The sequence below is a fragment of the Trichechus manatus genome, unplaced genomic scaffold (genome assembly GCF_000243295.1).
Source record: "Trichechus manatus latirostris isolate Lorelei unplaced genomic scaffold, TriManLat1.0 scaffold00088, whole genome shotgun sequence".
Taxonomy (NCBI): Eukaryota; Metazoa; Chordata; class Mammalia; order Sirenia; family Trichechidae; genus Trichechus; species Trichechus manatus.
This window is the reverse complement of record NW_004444024.1, coordinates 4,044,284-4,060,972: the sequence shown is the minus strand read 5'-3', so window position 1 is coordinate 4,060,972 and position 16,689 is coordinate 4,044,284. Positions and strand designations below refer to the sequence as shown.

At 36.8% G+C, this 16,689-nt stretch overlaps 1 protein-coding gene across 2 annotated transcripts in view; it reads left to right on the top strand.

Moving 5' to 3' along the window:
- Nucleotides 1–16,689, top strand: part of PGM2L1 (phosphoglucomutase 2 like 1) — an 86,360-nt gene that overhangs the window by 24,096 nt on the left and 45,575 nt on the right. The window contains exons 1-2 of one of the 2 annotated variants that reach the window (XM_023736562.1): nucleotides 14,260–14,298; nucleotides 14,913–15,080. In XM_023736562.1, coding sequence (XP_023592330.1) covers nucleotides 14,958–15,080 — 123 coding nt within the window. In that variant the 5' untranslated portion in view covers nucleotides 14,260–14,298; nucleotides 14,913–14,957. Of the gene's footprint in view, nucleotides 1–14,259; nucleotides 14,299–14,912; nucleotides 15,081–16,689 lie in introns of those variants that run through there. The other variant, XM_004381964.2, reaches the window with a different exon arrangement.

Sequence of the window (16,689 nt, the reverse complement as noted above, 5' to 3'; positions counted from 1 at the left end):
AAAGAAGCAGGGTAGAAAAAAAAAAAAAGCAACACCAGCAGCCAACAAATGGCACTCAGAGAGCCAGCTAGTGTGGGCTGGTGTTTCTGGACAAGAGACTGTGTCCGCGGGAAGCAGAGGAGGTCGAGTATGGGTGAAGAAGTGTAGAGAGTGGGAGAGCATATATCACAAATTGCCGGTGCTCTGCAGCCCCTCAGGAAGAAGCAAAGATGGCGCACAGAGCGAGGCACTTGAGCGAACGGAGGGGTAGGTGGGGAGAGGCAAGGAAGAAATCAAAAGAAGCGGAAACAACCAACACCAGCAGCCAACAAATGGCACCCAGAGAGCCGCCCGCTTGGATGTGTGTAATCCAAGCAGTCGGCGCTTCCCGGTCAAGAGACCGTGGCCGCGGGAAGCAGAGGAGGCCGAGCCAGGGCGAAGAGGGGTGAGGGGTGGGAAAGCACACACCACAAATTACCGGTCGTTTTGTCTCCCGCTGGACACTCCGTGAGGCTGCTTTCTCGTACCCCATTTGCTGGTCTCTGATAGGAGTCCAAGATGGCGGATCCACGGTGCGTTAGCTGGTAGGGGACCTTTGCATGAATCTCTCCTCGCTCTCTGTTCTCTGTCAGTTTTCTCACTCCATTTGGTGCTTGGCTGAGTTCTTTATCTCTTCATTTGATGTTTTAGGGTTTCAGGATTGTTGTGTTCTCTGTTCGGCTTAGTTTCTCGGATCTTTGCTGTGAAGGGACGGCGTGTTACTTCTGCCTAGAGCGCCATTTTGCCAGAACTCCATTTTTCTCCTCTTTTTAAAAAGGGAGAATGATAAACTGATGAGCAGCTCCTATTTTGTTAAGTCATAACATTCTACTAAATTCGAATCAAATATCCTTTTTAAATAAATAAAAAACAAATTACAGATATAGTTTAAATTCCCATGTCCACTTCCCTGATCTTGTTTTCCTCTCTTCGTCCTTTCTCCAAAGTAACCAAAGGATATCTAGGAATTCTAGAGTTTTGTCTTAATTTCCTGTTAATTAAAAATAGTTTTGTTTTTTGCTTAATCAAATAAAGATTACACTGGAAGTTAAACACTTTTTTTTTAATCACTTAATTAAGAACTATTTCAATGCCTGAAAACACTCAAGTGAATCAAAATTCAAGTACTACATTTCTTTTATAAACAGTTAATATAGAACTTTTTAAAAAGTGTATAAACTGACTACTTGTCTATTAGTTTGTTATACTGTGGTGGCTTGCATGGTTGCTGTGATGCTGGAAGCTATGCCATTGATATGTCAAATACCAGGAGGTTCATGCATGGTGGACAATTTCAGCGGAGCTTCCAGATAAGACATACTAGGAAGAGGGACCTGGTGATCTAATTCTAAAAAGATTGACTAGTGAAAATTTTATGAATAGCAGCAGAATATTGTCTGATACTGGCTATACAAAGGCATTCAGCTGTGTGGATCATAACAAATTACGGGTAACATTGTGAAGAACAGGAATTCCAGAACACTTAATTGTGCTCATGAAGAACTTGTATACAGACCAAGAGGCAGTCGTTGGAACAGAACAAGGGGATACTGCGTGGTTTAAAATAAGGAAAGATGTGCATCAGGATTTTATTCTTTCACCATTGCTGAGAAAATAATCTGAGAAGAGGGACTATATGAAGAAGAAACATGACATCAGGATTGGAGGTAGGCTCATTAACAACCTATGATATGTAGATGACAGAGCCTTGCTTGCTAAAAGCAAAGAGGACTTGAAGCACTTACTGATGAAGATCAAAGCCTTCAGTATGGATTACACCTCAACATAAAGAAAACAAAAATCCTCACAACTGGACCAGTGTGCAACATTATGATAAACTGAGAAAATACTGAAGTTGTTAGGGATTTTATTTTCCTTGGATCCACAATCAACACCCATGGAAGCAGCAGTCAAGAAATCAAACGATGTATTCCATTGGGCAAATCTATTGCAAAGGACCTCTTTGAAGTATTAAAAAGCAAAGATGTCACTTTGAGGACTAAAGTTGCCTGACCCAAGCTATGGTATTTTCAGTTGCCGCATATGCATGTGAAAGCTAGACCATGAATAAAGAAGACCAAAGAAGAATTGATGCCTTTGAATTATGATATTGGTGAAGAATATTGAATATACCATGGACTGCCAGAAGAACGAACAAGTCTAACTGGGAAGAAGTACAGCCAGAATACTCCTTAAAAGGGAAGATGGTGAGACTTCATCTCACGTACTTTGGACACGATATCAGAAGGGACCAGTCCCTGGGGAAGGATATCATGCTTAGTAAAGTAGAGGGTCAGTGAAAAAGAGGAAGACCCTCAACAAGATGGATTAACACAGTGGCTGCAACAGTGGTCTCAAACATAGCAAAGATTGTGAGGATGGCACAGGAGCAGGCAGTGTTTCATTCTGTCATAGCTAGAGTCACTATGAGCCAGAACCGACTTGATGGCACCCAACAACAACATTGATTTATCCCTAAATCATACACTATAAGATTTTCAGAAGCTATAAATAAAATAAAATGTCAAATACAGCCTAAGATGTTCTCTAAGTAGCAATGTCACTTTACAAAGATAGTAGGTGGTTTTGTAAAATTAGATTCATATTTATGTAAAATAAGTGGGCTAACCCTCTCTCCCCTAAATATTAAAGAACTTTTACATAATTGTAAGGACGAACTTAACAGTAAGGGAGTTAATATTATACCCGTTACTCGTTGCCATCGAGTCAGTTCCAACTTATAGCAACCCTACAAGACAGAGTAGAACTTCCCCATAGGGTTTCCAAGTGTGTAATCTTTACAGAAGCAGACTGCCACATCTTTCTCCTGTGGAGAAGCTGGTGGGTTCGTACCGCTGACCTTTTGGTTAGCAGCTGAGTGCTTAACCTCTGTACCACCAGGGCTCCCTGTTGATATTATACTACAATTCAAACAAACATGAATCTATTTTTGTAATTTGCATGTCTTTTTTTTTTTTAAATATTCTGCTTCATAAAGGTATTGAGAGTTCAAGCATCTTTCAAGTATTTGATTTTCAGCATTACATTTTCTGAGTATGTTATAAAGGGAAAATGAAAAAAGCATTAAATATTGTTTGCCACAGACTCATTCGTTATAAGATAAATCACAGTCTGTCTGGATTTATCCATGTTTCCTCTACTCCAACATCAGTTATAGATAGAGCTTTATTGTGTGTATGTGTGTGTATATACACATACACACACACACTTTAGTCAGGCTTATTGAGATATAATTTATATTTACATAATTTACACTAAATCTCACCCTTTTAAGTGTTCAGTTCAGTGAGTTTGACAAATGTGTATAATTGTATAACCAACAACACAATCAGGATATAGAATGTCAAGCCAAGGTTCAGGAGTCATAAAGAAAGATACGACTTAAACACAGGCATTGGATGGAACAATGCTTTACTCACATAGAGAAAAGACAGAGCAAGGTCAGCTTCAGTAGTAGGTGCTGGTCCCCCACTTCCTGTAGCTGATGCAAGGCTAGTAGTCTGTACATACCCCCTTGTGTTGTAGTTGAAGGACCCCTGTTCCCTCCCAACTGGAAGAAATATAGTAGTGGGGTTGGCCATGTGCCATAAGATGTGCATGCATAAGCAGAACAAAGAGGTACTCATTAGGCCCGCAGCAGGGAAGCAGTTTCCCTGATAAGGAAGAAGAAGAAACCAGGACAGAAGTAGGCTCAGATCCCAGCCTCTATTATCAGGGAATGTTCTGGACCAAAGGCTTCCAATTAACCAGCCTGAGTGAGAGTTTTAAGGGCATATGACACACCATCCTCCCAACGTTGAACATTTCCACACTGCAGAAAATTCCCTCCCTAGAGCCCGAGCCTCTGGAACGATTAAACTTCATTTATGTCCTGAAAGAAGTAGTAGTTGTTTTTTGTTTTTGTTTTTTAAATCAAGATATAACTCACATGACGTAAAATTCACCATTCTAAAGTGTATAATTCAGTGGTTTTAGTATATTCAAAAAGTTGTGCAACCATTACCACAGTCCAATTCCACAATTTTATCAGCCCCCAAAAAAGAAACCCTATACCCATTTTGTGCCTTGTTGCTCCCTTTTTCCAGCTTCTAGCAACCACTGATTTACTTTCTGTCTCTATAAATTTGCCTATTCTGGAACTTTCATGTGAATGGAATCATACAATATGTGACCTTTGTGTCTGGCTTCTTTCATTTAGTATGTCTTAATGGTTCATCCATGTTGTAGCATGAATCAGTACTTCATTGCCTTTTTGTTACCCAATAATATGCCACTGTATGAATATACCACATTTTGTTTATCCATTCATCAGTTGATGGACATTTGAGTTGTTTTCACTTTTTGGCTATTGTGAATAATGATATTTTGATCATTTGTATATAGGTTTTTGTCTGAACATATATTTTCAATTTCCTTGGATGTGTACCTAGAGGTGGAATTGCTGGATCATAGGGTAACTATGTTTAACTTTTTGAGGAAATGTCAAACTGCTTTCCAAAGCAGTGCACCATTTTACATTCCCACCAGCAATGTATGACAGTTCCAATTTATCCACATCCTTGCCAACACTTGTTATTATCTGTTTTTTATTGTAGCTATCCTAGTGAGTATGAATGTTACATCCTTACGTTTTTATTTGTGTTTTCCTAATGACTAACCATGAACTCAAACATCCCAATGATCATGAAGAGGAACAGTGTTTTGTTATACAAAGATTGCCTTGAGTTGGAGCCAACTTGAAGGCAACTAACAACAACAGTAACTAGATGTTGAGCATGTGCTTGTTGGCTATTTGTATATCTTGTTTGGAGAAATGTCTACTCAAATCCTTTGTTTATTTTTTAATTGGACTATTTGTTTTTTTATTGTTGAGTTATAATTATTATTTATTGTCCCTATAATTTTGCCTTTTCAGGAATCATACAGTATATAGCTTTTTTGCATCTAGCTTCCTTTACTTAACGTAACCCTTGAGATTCATCTGTTTTATTGCATGTATCAGTAGTTCATTCCTTTTTTATTGCTAAGTAGTAATCCACTGGAAAGAAGAAAAGGAGAGAAATATTGGGAGACAACTTGCAGTTAGTTGGGTGCTCTCCCCAATCTGGGGTTCTCATGAGTGAGTTAATTGTCTGCCTTTTGAAACACCTTATGAAACTCATACTTACCTGTCTATAATCCAATTAAAATACTAAGGTTTCTTTGTTCCTGATTGAAATTAGGTCTGTGTATATGATAGCACTCAAGATAAGGTCTGTTTTGTGAAAACAGACTTTTAAAAATTTGTGAAAACAAATTGATATATTCTAGTGGATAAACAGTTTTTTAAGGTATGAAGTTCATTGGAGAAAAAAATTAAATAGAAAACAATGAAGAGGTTGAGATCTTCTTGACTAGAATTCCAACGTGAGTCTTGGGTCTAACAATCAGAACACTAGAGTTTGAGGGGATCTTTTTTTCTCTTTTTAATGCACGTAAAGAAACTGGAAGCTAGGAACGGATCTTTTCAGATTAAATTCAGACCCCTAAATTGTACTGATGATCCTCAGAGAGAAATTACATGCCCAAGAGAGGGGCAGGGTGGGGGTGGTTGAGTAGGATTTATGGGTTAGGGCTGGAAGTTGTGCACATCTCTTCTACTCTGTCCATTTACCAGAACTCTGTCACATAGTCTCATATAGCTCCAAGGGAGGCTGCAAAATATATTCTAGCTCTGTGCCCAGGAAGAAGAGTAGAACATTATTCCTATTCTTTTTTTCTTTTTTTATAGGTGAGGACACTAGGGTGAAATTACTTGTCCAAGATCACAAAGCTAGTAATAGATGCTACTAACTAAAGCCCTTATACCTAGTACCTCACATGATCACTTACTAATAAACATGTAGAGCTTGAAAAAGATAATCTCGAAAGCCCTCACATCCTGTTTGGAATCTAAAGTCAAAGGGGAGGTCAAGTGCTTGTTCAGGATTGTCTGGTTAACCAATTGTAGATTCAAGATCTGGGCCAAGCCTTCCAGAATTGTAGTTCAGTGGTTTTTCCAGTACTTTACAATGACCTTCCGAGCTCATTGACAAACAATTGGGTCCTTCATTTGTCAAGAAAAGAATGATGGGTCAAAATATGTAGAGAAAGAAAATGAACATTTGAAATGTTTTGTTGGTTACCTTATATGAGAAATATTTTATGTTTAAAACTTTACAGAGACTTAAGCTTCAGTATTGTTGTTTAACAGTTAAAATCAGCCCAGTGTATCTGCTTTGTTAGAAAAAGACTGGTAAACTATAAAAAAAGACTATGTAATTTTAAGTTTTGAAATAAAATAATTGTTAACAGTTTTATTTTTAATCTTTTCAGCTAATCTTGGTATATTCACTTTATACTTAAATGATAACAATACATTGTATTTGAAAGGTTATTTTCTACTTTGAGAGTAGTTGACATCTTTTTTATTCCTGGATGTGATTTTTGTATTCATGAAGTGATTATTATTCAAGTAAATCTCACTTTACTTGACAAGTATAATGATTCAAATTTTTTTCCTAAGCCAGTTTAACTTACACTAATTCCTACTACTTTTTTTTAAACAGCTTTACTGAGCTATAATTTACATACTATACAATTCACTCATTTAAAGTGTGTAATTCAGAGGTTTTTAGTATGTTCACAGAGTTGTGTAATCATCACCACAGCCAATTTTGGAACATTTTCATCACCCCAAAGAGGAACCCTGTACCCATTGGTAGTCACTCCTAATCCCTCCTCAAAGTCCTTCCCCTCAAGAACTAGCAACCACTAATCTACTTTCTGTCTCTATAAATTTGCATATTCTGGACATTTCATGTAAATGGGCAATATGTGGTCTTTTGTGACTGTTTCATTTAGTGCAGTGTTTTCAAGGTTCGTGCTGTAGCATGTATCAGTTAAATGTTAGTCTCTTGACCTGAGACTTCATTCTTTTTTATGGCTATGTAATATTCCACTGTATGGATGTAGCACATTTTATTTATCTGTTCATCCGTTGATGGACATTGGGGTTGCTTCTACTTTTTGGCTATTGTGAAAAATACTGCTATAAATATTTGTGTACAAGTTTTTATGTGAATGCATCTTTTCATTTCTCTAGGTATGTACCTAGGAGTGGAATTGCAGGGTCATACAGTAACTCTGTGTTTAACCTCTTGAGGAACTGTCAGACTGTTTTCTAAAGAAGCTGTACCATTTTACAATCCCACCAGCAATGTATAAAGTTACTAGTTTTTCCACATCCTGGCCAACATTTGTTATTTATTGTCTTTGACTACATATAGCCATTCTAGTGTGTATGAAGTGGTCTCTCATTGTAGTTTTTTATTTTTTTTTAATAATTTAGTTTTGTTGTTGCTATTGTTGAGAATATACACAGCAAAACCTGTACCAATTTGACCTAAATGTGCAAACTAAAACCATAAAATTCTTAGAATAACAAGCAGGGGCAATGCTGTCAGGCCTAGCTTTCAATAATGGATTATCACCATACAATCCAGCAATCCCACTCCTTGGATATATACTAGAGAAATAAGAGCCGTTGCACGAATACATATATGCACATCCATGTTCATTGCAATACTGTTCACGATAGCAAAAGATGGAAACAACCTAGGTGCCCATCAATAGATGAATGGATAAACAAATTATGGTATATTCACACAATGGAATACTACCCCACAATAAAGAACAATGATGAATCCACAAAACATCTCACAACGTGGATGAATCTGGAAGGCATTGTGCTGAGTGAAATTAGTCAGTCGCTAAAGGACAAATATTGTATGAGACCACTATTATAAGAACTCAAGAAAAGGTTTAAACACAGAAGAAAACATTCTTTGATGGTTACGAGGGTGGGGAGGGGGGAGGGGGTATTCACTAACTAGTTAGTAGATAAGAATTATCTTAGGTGAAGGGAAGGACAGCACACAATTCAGGGGAAGTCAGCACAACTGGGCTAAACCAAAGCTAAGAAGTTTCCTGAATGCAGCCAGACATCTCAAGGGACAGAGCAGCAGGGGTGGGGGTCTGGAGACCATGCTTTCAGGAGACATCTAGGTCAGTTGGCATAACAAAGTTTATTAGGAATATATTCTGCATCCCACTTTGGTGAGTGGTGCCTAGGGTCTTAAAAGCTAGTGAGCGGCCATCTAAGATGCATCAATTGGTCCCAACCCACCTGGAGCAAAGGAGAATGAACAACACCACAGATACAAGAAAAATATTAGCCCAAGAGACAAAAAGGGCCGCATAAACGAGAGACTCCATCAGCCTGAGACTAGAAGAACTAGATGGTGCCTGGCTACCACCAATGACTGCCCTGACAGGGAACAGAACAGAGAGTCCCTGATGGAGCAGGAGAAAAGTGTGGTGCAGAGCTCAAATTCTAGTAAAAATATCAGACTTAATGGTCTGAATGAGACTAGAGGAACCTCAGAAGACATGGCCCCCAGACTGTCTGTTAACACAGAACTAAAACCATTCCCGAAGCCAACTCTTCATACAGAAATTAGACTGAACTATAAGACATAAAATAATACTCGTAAAGAGTGTGCTTCTTAGTTCAAGTAGATGCACGAGACTAAATGGGCAGCTCCTATCTGGAGGCAAGATGAGAAAGCAGAAAGGGTCAGGAGCTGGTTGAATAGATACGGGAAAACATATTATAGGGATAGGAAATAGGGTCGCCTAACAATGTGCGTATAAATTTTTGTATGAGAAACTAACTTGAGCTGTAAACTTTCACTTAAAGCACAGTAAAGAAATAAAAGATTATCTAATATAATAACAAAAGCACAAGCAGCAAAAGACAAAATAAATGAGGCCTCATAAAAATTAAAAAATTTCGTTCATCAAAAGAGTTTAGCAAAAAAGTGAAAAAACAAACTACTGACAGCGAGAGTATCTTCAGAAACCATATATCCAACAAGAATCTAATAACCAAAATATATATAAAACTTTGACAACTTAACAACAAAAAGACAAGTAACCCAATCATAAAATGGGCAAAGGACTTGAATAGACATTTAACCAAAGAGGACATTCACATGGCCACCAAACACATAAAAAGATGCTCAGTGTCATTAGCAATCTGAGCGATGCAAATCAAAACCCCACTGAGATACCATTTCACTCCCACTAGGATGGCTAAGATTAAACACACACACACACACACACACACACACACACACACACATACACACACAAAACAACAAATATTGGCAAGGATGTGGGGAAATTATAACCCTTATCCATTGCTGGTGGGAATGCAAAATCGTACAGCAGTTGTGGTAAACAGTGTGGTGGTTCCTCAAAAAACTAAAAACAGAGCTACCATATGACCAAGCAATTCCACTTCTAGGTATGTATCCAAAAGACTTGAAAGCAGAGAATCAGAGACTCGTACACAGTGTTTCATTGCAGCGCTATTCGCAATAACCACAAAGTGGAAACAACATAAGTGCCTATCAACAGATGAATGAATAAACAAAATGTGGTACATACATACAATGGCATACTGCTCAGTCAGTAGGAGAAATGAAGTATTGACTCATGGTACAATATGGATGGAGCTTGAAGACATTATGCTGAGTGAAATAAGCCAATCACCAGAAGACAAATATTGTATGACCTCGCTTATATAAAAAGACAAGAAAAGGCAAATGGACAGAGACTAAAGTTTATTAGTGGGTGGGAGCGAGGGGAAAAGGGAGGTTAACAGTAATGGAAAAGCCACATTAAGGGTAAGGCTTCACAGCCAATTATTGTAATTGCTGTCAATAAGTTGTACACCTGTAAAAAGTTGAATTGGCAAAAGTTGTGTGATAGATACATTTACAACAACAACCAAAAAAAAAAAAGTTGTAGCTGCTGAGGCTGCTTATGTACAACCAAACACCTCATGGGATTTAATTCCTTGGTTTGGAGGTTTAAGGTCATGATTTCATGGGACATCCCATTAATTGGCCTAATAACATGTTTAATGCTTCTATTCTACCTCCTGGTTTGTTGTGTAGTGCCTGGGGTCTTAAAAGCTTGCAAGCAACCATCCGAGGCACAACAATTGGTCTCTATTCACCTGGAGTAATAGAGGAAGAAGGAGAGTCAGGAATAGGAGGAAGATATGGAATGTGTGGCTAATTGCCTCCATGAACAACTGCCTTCTTTGTCATGACATCAGAAAAACTGGATGGTGCCCGGCTACCATTACTGAACATTTTGATCAAAGATTCCATAGAAGAATCCTGATCAAAAGAGGGAAAATCCAGAACAGAATTTTAAATGCTCATGGACTCCAGACTTCCTGGAGCCATGATGGTTTAATGAAGCCCTAAAACTATTGTCCTGAGATAATCTTTAAACTGTAAACCAAAAATATCCCCTGAAGTCATCTTAAAACTGAACAATATTTAGCTTAACTAGTAACAAAGGTCCACCTTGAGCATTATGCAATTTTAAGAACTCTCTCTATGGGATCAAGATGACAACAGCAACTCGAAAGATTAGATAGGAACCTTAGGAGGCAGTGAGTTTATGTTAATGCGGGAGAAGCAACTCAGAAAAGGAGGGTGAGAATGGTTGCACGACTCGAAGAATATAATCAATGTCACTAAATTGTATATGTTGAATTGGTGTATGTTTTACTGTGTGTTTATCTCAACAACAACAAAATAAATAAAATTTAGAAATAAATAATGAATATGAAAGTTAAAAAAAAATACCAATTTAACAGTTTCTACATGTATAATTCAGTGACGTTGATTACATTCTTCAAGTTGTGCAACCATTCTCACCTTACTTTTCCAAGATGTTCCTCCACCATCCACCTTCTTTTTAAAGATAAGGAAATTAAATTTATAATTTACATAAAGATCCTTTAAATGGGAAAGAATGATTTATTCTGCACGAGTACATTTTGAACTCAGTAAAGAAGTATCTGGTTTGGAAATCATGTTCTGCTTCTGGACTCTAGTCTTGGATCTTCATCTGGCTGACCCTCAGAAGTAAATGTCAGTTGTGTTTACCCTTCAGATTTTCAGATTGCAGTTTCTTTTTTTAACTTTTGTTTAGAAATAAACTTTAAACAATTTTCTCTGTAGTTACAGAAAAGTGGTATTTATTGTTTAGACCAAATCTGTCAGTAACATTAAAAAATATTTATGGTTTTGCAATTTTAGATGTATTTAACTTATTTAAGAGTCAATTTTGCATATTGGTTCCTCTTTAGATATGTAACAATAATAGGATTTGGGGTTATTAATATATGTTATGTTCTTCTAAATCTGTTCTAATCTTTTAAACAGTGAGGTTCATGTTTTAGATTGTTTTTAAGCTGTTAGGTTTAATACTAGAATATTGATAGATTCAAGTTATATAAAAATACTAGGTTTATCAAAGAAGTAGGAAAGAAGATTTACAGGTAAACGTCTCATTGGCAAACTTAATTTGTTTTATATAATGATGATTAATTACTTTTTTCTCATATTTTATGCATAAATAATGCAGAAGCCCCCTAATTACGAATTTAATAGGTTCAGAAAAGCTTGGGGTAAATCTAAAATGATCTTTCATAAGTGAATGCTAATACTTTTATATGATGGCAGGCAGAGTTGGTGTGATTTTGGTCTAGTGTGTAGCTTTCTTCACATCTATGAAAGTTTGTAAGAAGTTAAAAGAGGCTCTTCTGTATGCTTAAAATGGTTTGTTTTGTTTTGTTTTGTTTTTAATCAGTTCTTTCATGTTTTCTTTGAATTTGGGCTTTATGGTCCTACAATATGGAAAAACTAAAACCCCATGGAGTATTATGTAAGAAGACACTTTCTTTTCTTCATTTCAGCCATGTAAAGTTGCAGCAATCCATAGGATTAGAACCTAAAGGAAAATTTTTGGTATACAGGTAAAATTTAAATATAATGCATGGCTTTAATTCTGTATTCTTTAGCTTACTGATCTCATACTAAACAATCAGCCTTATTTCTTATAAAGTACAGAAAATACTAGCAGTCACTAAAATCTCTTTAGGTTGTCTGCAAGATTACTTTTTTTGGGTACTAAAATTATTAGGATTCTATGATGTGTTAGTTAATAGCAAATTTAGTTCAGATTCAATGCATTTGCTTTCTAAATAAAAAAATTTTAATTTTTTGTAGTAGACCAGTAAGTATATTTCTAAAATGGATATAAATCAAATCACTTTCATATTGACTTATAATTTTAGAGGTGCTTTTTTGTAGTTGGCATAGGTTGAACAATTTTCTTCTTTTTTTGATGACTAGGCCTCTCCTACGTCAAGTAATGAATGAATTGTGAATGAGAGAGCACATTTAAAAACCAAATAATAAATTATATTTGAGAAAACATCTCTAATATATATTTTATACATTCAGATCTTATTAATAGCTTCTGTGGGTGAGAAAGGAGACTAGGTTATGAGGTAAAATGTATTCACCTGTGATCTGTACTGAAGCCTGTGATCTTTATCAGTAAGTGCTTCAAGTCCTCTTCCCTTTCAGCAAGTCCAGGTTGTATCATTTGCATTTCACAGGTTGTTAATGAGTCTTCCACCAATCCTGATGCCACGTTCTTCTTCATCTAGTCCAACTTCTCGGATTATTTGCTCAGCATACAGATTGAATAAGTGTGGTGAAAGAATACCTGACACACAGTTCCCTGATTTTAAACCACCCAGTAGGTTATGTTAAAGAGGATTAGGGTGGGATGCAATACCCCTACTCAGGTCACAGCCCTGATCTTCTTGAGCTGCCCTTTGAAATCTTCTGTTCAGCTCTTTTACTTCATCATTTCTTACTTTTGCTTTAGCTACTTGACGTTCAAGAGCAAGTTTTTCAGAGTATCTTCTGACATCCATTTTGGTCTTTTCTTTCTTTCCTGTCTTTTTAATGACCTCTTGCTTTCTTCATGTCTGATGTCCTTGATGTCATCCTACAACTCGTCTGATCTTCAGTCATTAGTGTTCAGTGCGTCGAATCTATTCTTGAGATGGTCTCTAAATTCAGGTGGGTTATACTCAGAGTCGTACTTTGGCTTTTGTGGACTTGTTCTAATTTTCTTCAGTTTCAACTTGAACTTGCATATGAGCAATTGAGGGTCTGTTCTGCAGTCAGCCCCTGGCCTTTTTCTAACCGATGATATTGAGCTTTTCCATCATCTCTTTCCGCAGATGTAGTCTATTTGATTCCTGTGTATTCCATCTGGCGAGGTCTATGTGTATAGTCGCTGTTTATGTTGTTGAAAAAAAGGTATTTGCAATGAAGAAGTCGTTGGTCTTGCCAAATTCTGTCATGCGATCTCCAGCATCGTTTCTGTCACCAAGGCCATATTTTCCAATTACCAATCCATCTTCTTTGTTTCCAGCTTTCGCATTCCAATCACCAGTAATTATCAATGCATCCTTATTGCATATTTGATCAATTTCAGACTGCAGAAGTTGGTAAAAATCTTCAATTTCTTCATCTTTGGCCTTAGTAGTTGGTGTATAAATGTGAATAATAATCATATTAACTGCACTTCCTTGTAGGTGTATGGATATTATCCTATCACTGACAGTGTTGTACTTCAGGATAGATCTTGAAATGTTCTTTTTGATGATGAATGCAGTGCCATTCCTCTTCAAGTTCATTCCCAGCATAATAGACGGTATGATTGTCTGATTCAGAATGGCCAGTACCAGTCCATTTCAGCCCTGTAATGCCTAGGATATCGATCTTTATGTGTTCCATTTCATTTTTGACAACTTCCAGTTTTCCTAGATTCATACTTTGTACATTCCACATTCCGATTACTAATGGATGTGTGCAGCTATTTCTTCTCATTCTGAGTTGTGCTACATCAGCAAATGAAGGTCCTGAATGCTTGACTCCATCCACATCGTTAAGGTCAACTCTGCTTTGAGGAGGCAGTTCTTTCCCCAGTCGTATTCTGAGTGTCTTTCAACCTGAGAAGCTAGTCTTCCGACACTATATCAGACAATGTTCTGCTGCTATTCATAAGGTTTTCACTGGCCAATTTTATCAGAAGTAGACTGCCACGTTCTTCTTCCTAGTCTGTCTTAGTCTGGAAGCTCCACTGAAACCTGTCAACCAAACGTGACCCTGCCTGTTTTTGAAATACCGGTGGCAAACCTTCCAGTATCATAGCAACACAGAAGTCTCCACAATATGAGAAACTGACAGACATGTGGTGGGTACCATCTATAGTACTGAAGATTTTCAGGTATTTTCATTTTTGCCAGTCTTGTGCCTTTTAGTGTTAAATCTCTTCAAGTCTCTTTGACCTCACTATCAAATCTGATGGTATCTTAGTCGTTAAAATAATATGATAGTAGCCGAAATAATCTTGTTTAAATTTTTTTCTTAATGGATATTCATATTTTTATGTAGGCTGTGTATTTGTTAGTGTGTGCCTTTTATAAAAATATGACAATTAGAGATATGTAAATCATCTTCAATAGATCCTGGCTCCTTTGGGGACTCAGTAAATGGCAGCTACTATTTTTATTATACATACTAATATTAATAAGTTGCACTGTGGAATTTTTAGTGAATGTTGAACCTTGTGATATATGCATAATGCTTATTGTTGCCTCAGAAAGGCTTAATATTAGGACTCTGCTTATGATCCTGGAAACCTGGTTGTGTAGTGGTTGACAGCTACAGCTGCTAACCAAAAGGTTGGCAGTTTGAATCCACCAGGTGCTCCTTGGAAACCCTATGGAGCAGTTCTACTCTGTCCTGTAGGGTTCTGTGAGTTGGAATCAACTCGATAGCAACAGGTTTTTTTGGTTTGGCTTATGATCCTGATTAAGTTTTAATGCTTCTTTTTTATAGAATCCCAAAACAAAAGAGCAAATTGAAAATCTGTTACGGAATGGAATGAACAAGGAACTTCGAGATCGTCTTTGTTGCCGGATGACCTTTGGGACTGCAGGACTTCGTTCTGCCATGGGAGCAGGGTTTTGCTATATTAATGACCTTACAGTAATACAGTCAACACAGGTAATTATTATAAAATGTTATATGTGTACTTTTTCTCATTCTGGTTTTTTTTTTTTTTTGCTTTATGAATTAGGTACTGCCTTTATTTTAAAATATTAACTTTATTTCTAGGAAGGTGCTCTGATGAAGTATAAAATGTACTTTTGGTCTTCCGTAAGGCTTATTTTAGAAATCATTTGTGTATCTTCAAGGTTACAGACTAACTTTTTGATTAAGTGTTATTTTGGTTGTCATTGTGACAATTTTACTTTGTGTTTAAAATCAGGAAATGGATATTGACATGTCAAATTAGTATGAAGAAACAGACTTAGAAAGAAGATGAATACCCTCAATTTGGCATATGGCCATTGATAAAGGTCAACCAAAGTATTTGGAAAATTTAGTTGAAAATATTTCCCTTTAACATGGCTTTCTGTGTCCAATTTGAGAGTTCTTTAAGACAATGTATAGTATGATACAACTTATTTTATTTCTCTGCAGTTTTATACAACTCACTCATGAAACAAAGTACTTCTTTTTCAAGTGAATCATCCTCACTACTTTAAGGAACCACACTTTTGAAGCCAACAATGCATTTAGCGTATACAAAAAATAGTTCTGGACTAGAGAATTGCTTGGTGTACATAATTCTAATCGATACTGTCAAACAGTAAATCAAGCTTTAGCCTTGTTCTGAGGGTTTCTGTGAAGTCAAGGGCTAATGCAGGGGCTGAGTAGGTAGGATACATGTCGTCTTATCGCTCATGTCTTTTTTATTCCTCAAGTAGAGATGCTTCAGTTAAATCTGTTATATACAGGTAGTCCCCAACTTATGACAGGGTTCTATTCCAACAACTCTGTCTTAAGTTGGTTCTAACATAAGTCAGATGCTTCTTTTTTTTTTTTTTTAGTTCTCATTGTTGTCTTTTATTAGCAGTATCTTTATAAATCTGATCTTTATTTGTCTCTGGGGGTTGGAAACATTACATATAAATATCTGCAAGTGGACATCTGAGAATGATAACATCAGCAAATAACACGCTGCAACATTGTATGTACTACAAAAAAAAAACGAAAACGGACGATCATAAGTGCGGTTCATCGTTACTTGAATACATCGTAAGTCAGGGACTACCTGTATAGGGTTTCCTCCTAAGCTTTCATTTGAAATGAAGACTCCTTGACTTTAAAAAAAAGAAGTTGTGGAGGTGATTGAAAATCAGTTTCTGTAAAGGTGTATCATTTAATAGGAGTTTGGATCTCATTGTATGACTTGGAAAAGCCAAATTGAGTTTGATTCTTAAACCTCAGTCTTTTTCAGAGTCTAGCTGTAAAGGGATAAGATAAGATGGATTCTAAAAAAAGAAAATGGATTCTCACAGCAGAGAGAAATATGAGGTTCTATGAGGCTTTAGAACACTATCATTATTAGAGGAGCCCTGGTGGTGCAGTGGTTAAGAGCTTGGCTGCTAACCAAAACATCAGCAGTTCGAGTCTACCAGGAACCCTATGGGGCAGTTCTGTAATGTCCTATAGGATTACTATGAGTTGGAATTGACTCAGCAGTAACAGGTATCGTTAGAAATGGATAAAGTGGTGAAAGTGGATAATTTGGTCCATATGAAGCCCC